This window comes from Sceloporus undulatus, chromosome 2 (assembly GCF_019175285.1).
Source record: "Sceloporus undulatus isolate JIND9_A2432 ecotype Alabama chromosome 2, SceUnd_v1.1, whole genome shotgun sequence".
NCBI lineage: Eukaryota > Metazoa > Chordata > Lepidosauria > Squamata > Phrynosomatidae > Sceloporus > Sceloporus undulatus.
Genome location: NC_056523.1, coordinates 24,459,629 through 24,469,299, shown reverse-complemented (window position 1 = coordinate 24,469,299; position 9,671 = coordinate 24,459,629). Strand labels below are relative to the sequence as shown.

At 42.6% G+C, this 9,671-nt stretch overlaps 1 protein-coding gene across 1 annotated transcript; it reads left to right on the top strand.

The window, feature by feature from the left end:
* Positions 1–248: 248 nt before the first annotated feature.
* On the top strand, positions 249–5,566 carry NDUFAF3 (NADH:ubiquinone oxidoreductase complex assembly factor 3). Its single transcript, XM_042455897.1, has 5 exons — positions 249–405; positions 1,677–1,869; positions 2,643–2,709; positions 4,571–4,671; positions 5,215–5,566. Exons 1-5 carry the CDS (start codon positions 311–313, stop codon positions 5,305–5,307), a joined length of 549 nt encoding a protein of 182 aa, XP_042311831.1. The 5' UTR covers positions 249–310; the 3' UTR covers positions 5,308–5,566.
* The last annotated feature ends 4,105 nt before the right edge of the window (positions 5,567–9,671 follow it).

Genomic DNA, 9,671 nt, shown 5'->3' with positions numbered 1-9,671 from the left:
AGAAAGAAAGAGGGAAGGGAGGGAGGAAGGGAAGAGAGAAGGGAGGAGAATGCTCTGTGCCCCTGGATGGCAGAGTGAGGCTGGGCTGGATGCCTCCTTGGGGCCCTTTCCAGCCCTAGAAGGCCCTTGTGCTTGAGGCCTATGAGCCCTCCTGAGCCTCACCTGAGTGAGGAGGAGGAGGAGGAGGAGTGCCTTGTGGCATCATGGCCGCCAGGGGCAGCAGCCTCAGCCTCCCTGGAAGCAGCCAGACTCAGGCGCCTCCTCCTCCTCCTCTTCCCTCCTCAGCCCGCCATCCCCTCCTCCTCCTTCCATGGCTGCTGGGGCGCTGAGGCTGCTGCTGGGCCCGGGCCTGGGCTCCTGGAGGCTGCCCGCCGCCTCCGCCAGGCCCCTGGCTCCCTGCTCCGGGTGAGTGCGGGCAGGAGATGTCTTCCCTGCCTTTCGGGGAGGGCTGGGCACCAGGCGGAGGAGGAGGAGGAGGAGGAGGAGGAAGGGCGCCCCTTTTCAGCCGCAGCGCCCGCTCCCTTGAGGCTGCTGCCACCCACCGCACTGCAGAGTTAATGCGGTTCGAGCCCGCTTTAAACTTATTTATTATGTGGGTTATTCTGGAATAGATTTGAGAGATGGCCAGAGGCAAGGGAACTTCTGTCTACTATAGCTTTAAGCTACTATAGACTAACTATAGTAGTTGTTTAAAGCAAAGCTTAGGAAAGCACTTTGGTCTGTGACTTCAGAAACCCCTGCTCCAAGGATTCCGGGTGTTGTTGTTGTTATACATATATACATATATATATATATACACACACACACCCCCATATATCCCGCCTTCCTCCCAATATAGGACTCAAGACGGTGCACGGCACATTTAAAACAACACAGTTTTTTTAAAAATAAATGTTTGTTTATTTAAAATATACATACAAATTAAAACAAATATTGATAAAAAGGAAGGAAAAAAGGAAATATGAACAAATAAACAAATACAATTATTGTGCAATTATTACAGTTCAAAAATTGAAGATCTCTCCATTTCTATTTCTACATTCTCTCCTCACCCATTCCTTAGATTCCTTTTTCTTTCTAATCCTTCCATTTTCTATTCTTTATTCCTTCCTGCTCCATTCCTCCCCTCTACTTTCTTCCTCTCCGGCCTTCCTTTCCACCTTTCCCTTTCTTCTTTCCTCATACTGTAACCTTCAATCACATTCTTTTTCTTTCTTACATCATTCACACTAACTTCCTTCCTATCAACCACTTTCTATGTTTTTTAACTTTTCATCTCCTTCATTCCTTGTAACTCCTCCATCTTTTTCTTTCACTGTTCCAAATATTATCTCTTGATTTGTAAAGCTTGTCTGTATCTTTCTCACCTTCAACTATCTTCAAAATTTAGTTACAACACGCTATCACTCAATCCATCTTTCTTTGACGGTTCATCAGTCAAGGCTCCCAGTGTCATTGGGTCAGTTATTAAATCCGTTGTAAATAAAACTGAGAAGGCCCTCTCCCTTTTCCCCCCAAAGGAGCCTGAGTAGGACAGAGAGAAAGGCCCCAGTGGGCTCACAGATATGCTCCTTCAGATACTGGACCCAAGCCGAGTTGTCATCCAAAACAGGAACTTTGTCAAAGCTTTGGTTTAAATATACTCTCACAGGCCTTTTCTTTGCTCCCAATGACAGACAGCCACAACGGGGCCACCGCCTCACGCCTTCGGATGATGAGCTCTACCAGAGGACAACAGTCCAGCGCCTGGAAAGAGAGTCTCAAGACATCATGTTTGTTGAAGGTTACACCAACCGCGGCTTCACCATCAGCGGCAACAGAGTGGTGGGGCCCTGCGCTGTCCTGCCCCGAACCATCCTCCAGTGGAACGTGAGTGGTGGGACACAGACAGTTCAGCCTCTGGATCAGCATTTATTCTGCCAGCTAGGAAGTAGCCCTAAAATGCTAGGAGAGATATAAGCAGCCACAGTGTCATCAGCAGACTGGTGCTTCACCCAGAACAGTGGATCTGTCCTGGCTGACAGTAGCTTGCTGTGCTATCTCCAAAATATTTACTTCTCAGCCCTGATATTCTTTTGAAAACGATTAGTCTTGCAACTATTAGTCGTGCAAATGGTATTTTGCCATCAAACTCTTGTGTGGTGCAAAAACACATGGTGAGTAGGAACTAAGGCTCAAGCATGAATCTCATTGTGGCCAGATCTTTGGGCTCCAGAAGTAGAGGCCTTGAATGTTTTCAATTAGGGAATCCCTAAGAGCACAAGACAAGCCATGTTGAATCAAACCAAAGGCTTATCTAGTGTAGTTCTGGGTAACACCTTCCCTGACTTAAGATGTTCTGATCATGAGAGGTATGCTTCCTGTGTAACATGGGCTCTTGGGCAAAGTAGCAGAGGGGCAGTATATTCCCTCTGTTTAGTTTCATGCTGGAAAAAGTGGACCTTCTTAACTTTCCTCTTCCCTGTCCCTTGAAAGGAGCCTTGCTTCCTCTGGCTCAAAAATAGTCAACCTGGGGCTACAGGAACCTGTGGCTATTCTCTCAGTCATGTTGTCATCATAGTTGGCATTTATGTACTGCAGGAGAGGGCACGCTTGATCCTCCAGATGTTATTGGGCTGCTGTTATCAACTCTCTCTTTCCAGATTGGGACATATATGGACATCACTGCAGAGAGCCTCGCCCTGTTCCGCCTGCTGGAACCCCGCATAGGTACATGATACATTCAAGTCTCAGGTTGCTTTTCTTTTTGTCTTGTGATATGCTTGTGGGGAAGGGAAGAAGTAAGTTGGGCTAAGCCAGGAAGAGTGCTTGTGCATATCTGGTTGTATTAAACCTATATGAGGTCTAACAGCTATGTTTCAAACTTGAAGCCTCCTGTTCTGCCAGTGAGCACAGAGCAAGTGATGTTTGCTTTCCAGGCTGCTTCTTCAGCCTAGTCCTTCAGGCATAAACTTTGTGTCCTGTGTTTTTAGAGAAAACTTATTGTTGTGTGTCTCCAAGTCATTTTTGACTTATGCCTACCCTAAGGCAATCCTATCATAGGCTTTTTTTGGCAAATTTTTTCAAAGTGGGTTTGCCATTGCCATCTTCTGAGGCTGAGAGAGTATGCCTTGCCCAAGGTCACCCAGTGGTTTTTTATGCTCAAGCAGGGAATTGAACTCTGATATCCAGAGTCATGTCCCAACACTCTACTACACCATATTGCAATACTACATGTTCTTGCCTTGGAGCTGCAAACGAGTTGTTCTCCTAGGACTAAAAGTGTATAGTTATGCCCTTAAGAAAAGGGGAGGCATTAGTTCTGATGCATTAGAGCAGTGGTTCCCAACCTGTGGGTCGGGACCCCTTTGGGGGGTCGAATGACCCTTTCATGGGGGTCACCTAAGACCATTGGAAAACACCCATTTAATTACAGTTATGAAGTAGCAATGAAAATAATTTCATGGGTTTGGGTCACCACAACATGAGGAACTGTATTAAGGGGTCGCGGCATTAGGAAGGTTGGGAACCACTGCATTAGAGGAAGATGTAAGATCACAGCTCTCCATCTAAGGGTGCATCTACACTGTAGAAATAATGGCAGTTTGACACCGCTTTAAGTGCTATAGCTCCACCCTATGCAATCCTGGGATTTGTAGTTTTTACACGATCTTTAGCCTTCTCTGCCAAAGGATACTGGTGCCTCACCAAACTACAAATCCCAGGATTCTGTAGGATGGAGCCATGGCAGTTAAAGTGGTGTCAAATTGCATTATTTCCACATTATAAATGCACAATCAGTGGGCCAATGTTTTTCAGTCCCTGGTATAAGAGATGTGCTGCTGACTTGGTTTGCATAACTGTATATATTCAGTCCTTGGTCAATAAAGACAGACTTCAGGTGCAAAGGGGTATTCTGCTCCAAGCCAAGCTGAATCATATGCACAAGGAGAAAGCAGTTAAATTACCTGCAATTGAATACATTACTTGAGTTACTGTAGTCCATTTGTGTGGATTTTCAAAATGGAACTAATTGTGAGTGGAGCAGTTCTTCTTTTCATCAGTGAGCAAGAGACCTTACTGTTATTGAATCCCAATTGCAAGGTGGTGAGTACTTGGTACTAAAATAAAATCCACACTTTAGTTCTTGCCACCATCAGGAATCTAGTTCAATTCTGATCCAGATACCATCAAGCAGCTGTAGGGTTAACTGTTACTACTGCCTTTCCTTGTGTGTGCACACACACATATACCCCGTTGTCTGACCTTACAGCAACTTTATATCTTTGTGTATGTGCCTTCAAGTTGCCTGTTGACTTAGGGCAACCGCATGAATTTCTTAGAGTTTTCTTAGGCAAGGAATACTCAGAGTTGTTTTTACCCAATTCATTTCTCTGAAGTACATCCTACAGCACCAGGCATTCCTTGGTGGTCTCCCATCCAAGTAATAAACAGGACTGACTATACTTCATATGTTCCCATAATACTCTCTTGTTATATAAAGCATGGTAATGTCTCTTTAAAGCCAATCTGCTTTTACTGCAGCTGTAGAATATTTAACACCTCTGGCTTTGTCCTTTGGCTGCCACAGAAATCCTAGTGCTGGGAACAGGAGACAAGGTGCAGAGACTGGATCCTGCCGTCTTGAAATTAATGCGCCAATGTGGTATTGCTGTGGAAGTGCAAGATACGGTAAGAGGTGGGAAGGACAGGGAGAATCTCCTCCTTTAGTCACAGAACTGGGTTTGTTAGGGGATTTCAGTGGGTCATCTGACACTGTATATACTGTCTGTGGTGCAGTACAGGACATGAAGCGTGGGATACCATCATCTTATCTAGCATCTAGTTCCATACACTTAGTCCATAGTTTTAGAATTAATGTTTCTAACCTTACACTTTTCCAAAAAGACAGTGAAAAGAGATTATTCACACGCTGTTGGAGAAAAATGAGTAGTACAGAAATTGGAAAATGTATAGAGTTCATTTTATTTGTGTCTTTAGTTTTCCTTAGCTATATATATCATGATTTCTCATACATGTACAATTTACTTTTAAGCATGTACTTGCCTATGTAATTCATTTAACCCTTTAAAACTGTTATCTTGCTATTTAATACCTTTTTCTTCTGGTTAGATTATTCATTGATTTTAATTGGAATTGTTTAAATTATTCATATGATTTTATTTTTCTGCCACAAGTACTTGATACTTTTTGTTTGTCTCATTGTTTTTGTAGCCTAATGCCTGTGCAACCTTCAATTTCTTGACAAGTGAGCGGCGTGTGGCAGCAGCTGGACTTATCCCACCTCCTGGTACTACAGGCGGCTGAGTGTCTGAAGGAAAGACAAAAGATATAGAGAGTCCCTGGCAGGTGAGAGAGAGACTGAAAAACAGAGAAACTCATTTGCTATTCCTGCCACATTCTTCAGTGTTGTGTGTGGTGGCCTCGCTTGCAGCATAGGCCGAAGAAGCATGGAAATTCACTGTATGTTATCACCAAAATTGAATGGAAAAGTGTAATCCTAACATTGGAGCCTTAGCTAACTCAGAATGGAGGACATTTTGAATATACCATACTTGAAACAGCACAATTGGCATTGTGTGGACATTGCAGTGTTTTGTCCTTGTTTGTATAAAGGGAACAGGTTCTGTTTGTGAGGGGGCTCCAAAGAGAGCCAAGAGCCATGAGAACTTCCATTGTATGAGCAGTTATATTAATTCCTTCCTGGTCTCGAACTCATTATGTGAGTATGGAGGGAAAGGTGGTAGTGGAATGGAGATAAATGATATGGGAAGGGAAATGGTACAGTGATCTGGTTCAAAGTAAGAATACACTACATAGAGATGCATGATCCTCCAGTTCCTTCTCATTAACAAGATACAGTTGGCTTTCTGTATCTACAGATTCTGTATCCATGGATTCAGTCATCCACATCTTGAAACAATTTTTAAAAAAAATCTAAAAAGCAAACCGGAAAGGCTTCTCCCGCGGCCCAGAAGAAACAATGGGTGCACGCCCATGGTGTGCGCCGCGGGAACGAGCCCCATTGTTTCTAATGGGGCTTGAGTTTATGCGGTTTTTCCCTTATGCAGCAGGGTCTGGAATGAACCCCCTACGTAAGGAAAGAGCCAACTGTATAATGAGACTTGAGCATCCATGGATTTTGGTGTCCTCCAGGGGTCCTGAAATCAAACTCCATCACACAAGAAGGGTTTACTGTAATTAAGTTCGCAAGCACTTTTTTCCAGTCAAATTTATTTTTTTGAATGGGTACAGTATACTATGGAAGAGGGAGGTGAGGAAAGGAAAATTCAGCCATCGAGATATTTTTCTCCCTTTGGAAAAGAATGACCACAGAATTTCCAAGGTCCGGATTGGGGAGAAGATTCCCTCTCCTGTACAGCAGCTGCTGTTCATGATTTCAGACTTTCCCAGTCCAATCTAGTGCAACAGGAAGTACATCTGGGATCTTGAGTACAAAATATGCGTTTTGTTATTCTCCCTCCACACAAAGTCGCATATCAAAAATAATAGAAACAACTCAAGGTTCCATTTAGTACATTTTATTTCCAGCCAGGTATGTCTGGGAAGCCCAGATGTAGTGTATAAAAGCATAGTCCTCTGCTGGCTGTTCTCAGTTTTTGATGTTCAAAGACACTTTGCTACGTTGGCTAACACCTATACAGTAGATCAGAGCTAGAAAATTACAATAAATTAGTTTATTTTTGGGTAATGAAGACATATCAAATGACATAGAATCGTAGAGTTGGAAGAGACTGCAAGGGTCATCCAGTCCAACCCCCTGCCATGCAGGAACTCTCAATCAAAGCATCCCCAACAGATGGCCATCCAGCCTCTGCTTAAAGACCTCCAAAGAAGGAGACTCCACTACACTCCGAGGGAGTTTGTTCCACTGCCGAACAGCCCTTACTGTCAGGACATTCCTCCTAATGTTGAGGTGGAATCTCTTTTCCTGTAGCTTGCATCCATTGCTCCGGGTCCTGTTCTCTGGAGCAGCAGAAAACAAGCTTGCTCCCTCCTCAGTATGACATCCCTTCAAATATTTAAACAGGGCTATCATATCACCTCTTAACCTTCTTTTCTCCAGGCTAAACATCCCCAGCTCCCTAAGTCGTTCCTCATAGGACATGGTTTCTCAATAGTAATGTAATGAATGGGATTCAAGTTGCTAAACTGGCCTAACAAATAATGAATTTAAGTTATTTCTAAAAGGCATTTTGACAGGAATTTGCCAAGTTCTCTTATCCTACCTAGATCTCCCACTCCTCAAGAGTAACGAAGAACAAAGCTAGGAATGAAATTAATCAGTTGGTAATCTTTGTAATGACAGTTTCTTACTTCCCAAATGTGGCAGCAAATAGCAGGAACTGTTTTTCAGAGTAACTTCCAAAGCTCTCTTACTGATAGACCTGTTGCCCAATGACCTTATCTGAAACCCTTTTAAGGCCATTTAGGTCAGTAGCAATTGCCACACTACTAAACCAAATAAAATTGATTGTGAGTACCAAATGCCCTTTTCTCTAATCAATTGTATTAAATCACTTTTAATTTTATAATGACTAGCGTCATGAGAAAGAAAAGGGTAATGGATACAATTCTACACATTGAGTTATGCCCATACAAAACTACATCCTATCTCCCCTCTTAATATCCACCTGCCTTTTGCTGCTCCCCCCACAGCATGGCTATATAGCAGCCAATGGAGAACGGGGTAGGGTTACTGAGCCACAGATGGCTTAAATGTCTCTAGCCAGATGCCTCACAACATCATCCTCATCTTACCTGACTTCTGGAGGTCCCAGGGGTGGCTACGTTATTGTGCATCTGCCTTTTTTTCCTTTGCAACAACTAGTGGCATAAACAAATTTGTTTGCTAAACAGGAAGAGCCAAGTTACATTTAAAATTGATCTGCATGATGAACTGTTAAAGGGATGGAGTAAAATGAGGAGAGAGCTCCTTTGCCAAGTCATGTAGGAGAGCAAAAGTCTGTTCTGGATGTAGCCAAGACCCACCCATTGACTAGTCTTAAATTTCCTGTCTGCAGAATAGATGGCACAGCTTGCTGAAAGAAGCAATAACTTCTTTTTGACTTGCAGTCTACTGTTAACATTTTGGTGTAAAGAAGAGTAATTCTCGTATTATTAAACATAGGCACTCATGGATCATTGCAAAACAAGAAGTGACTAATTTATGTCAGACTTACACCTTGCATATGTTAGGTATTGTCAACACTCCTTTCATCCCCTGAAGTACAGAGGTGCCTGCCATGCCTGTCAATTCCCTCCCACGCAGTCCTTTACTAAAACTTTTTCCTACAACACAGCTTCCCAACTTATCCATCAGGTTAACCTACTACTCACTAAAGGAGAGAAGAAGAAGCTATCTTATTCTGGACACTGATCTGTCTAGCTCAGTTCAGTTTACTTTATGAAGCAAACATTTTTCCTTCAACACAAGGGTCAGGAGATGCCAGGGACTGAATCTGGGACCATCAGATGCTGGCGAAACGTCAGGAAGAATATCTTCAAGAACATGGCCACATAGCCAAAAAACCCACAAAACTCTATGGATGTTGGCCATGAAAGCCTTCGACTGCACAAAACATTCATCCTTTGCTATGATTATGACAGTGTGATCTGACCCTTTAAGAGATATAACTTGAGTGAATTGGTGTAAGGGCTTAGTTTCTGGTGTCAGAACTTGTAAAGTCAGTGTCTAGGAAGAGAGGCCACTTGTTTAGAAGTTGTGATTCCTCAACATCCAGCTCAGGTCTTTAGGAGACAATCTGCTCTTTCCATCAATGACCCACTGAACCTAGTTTTACATGTTTTAAGGAGGTAGACCAAAGGATGATTAATTCAGGCCCTTCAGCCTAACCACACAGCCACATCACTAGTGTTGCATGGTATGATCTAGTGGTTTGAGCATTAGACCAAGACTCTAGAGACCAGGGAACGAATCCCTGCTAGGCCATGGAAACCCACTGAGTGACCTTGGTCAAGTCACAGGCTCTCAGCCTCAGAGGAAGGCAAAAGCAAACCTCCTGTGAACAAATCTTGCCAAAACAACCTTGTGATGGGTTCATCATATGATATAAAGGCACTCAACAGCAAAACCAAAAGTTATATAAAGTATGAGTGTGTTTGCGCACGTGCACGAACGCACACAATGTATTTATTTTAAATGCTTATATATTGCCTAAGTAACTATATCTTCAAAGTGGTTTTCAAATTTATAAACAAAACCAATAAAATAACCAATTTTAAATAAATTGTGATCAATTTTTAACACACCAAGCTTGCTAGAATAGAATTTCTTGAAAGGACAGACTAGTTAAGTGAATACTGCCATCATGTGGTTACATATATGTTCACAGATGATCATGAAACAGGTTTACATTTTGAAAGCTGGAGGATAAATAATGTTAAAGCTGGGTAAGATTCTAATTTTAAGCGAAGATATTTATCCAAGATACCTTCAGGATATAGATGTTTTTCCAGATTATTTTTAATTTTACTTTATTGCTGCAAATGATTAAACTCCAATAGATCTGCACCAAACATTCCCACGTATCTCATTTGTAAGTTCAAATCATATGTTTCAGATCCCTGAAATGTCTTGCACTTCTCATTAAATTTACTCATTTAGGCATTCAGATTTAGTTTTGGTT

Coding starts and splice junctions, on each gene's coding strand:
- NDUFAF3 (XM_042455897.1), top strand. CDS start 311: ATGGCTGCTGGGGCGCTGAGGCTGCTGCTGGGCCCGGGCCTGGGCTCC. Junction 406..1,676: donor CCCCTGGCTCCCTGCTCCGG/GTGAGTGCGGGC, acceptor TCCCAATGACAG/ACAGCCACAACGGGGCCACC. Junction 1,870..2,642: donor GAACCATCCTCCAGTGGAAC/GTGAGTGGTGGG, acceptor CTCTCTTTCCAG/ATTGGGACATATATGGACAT.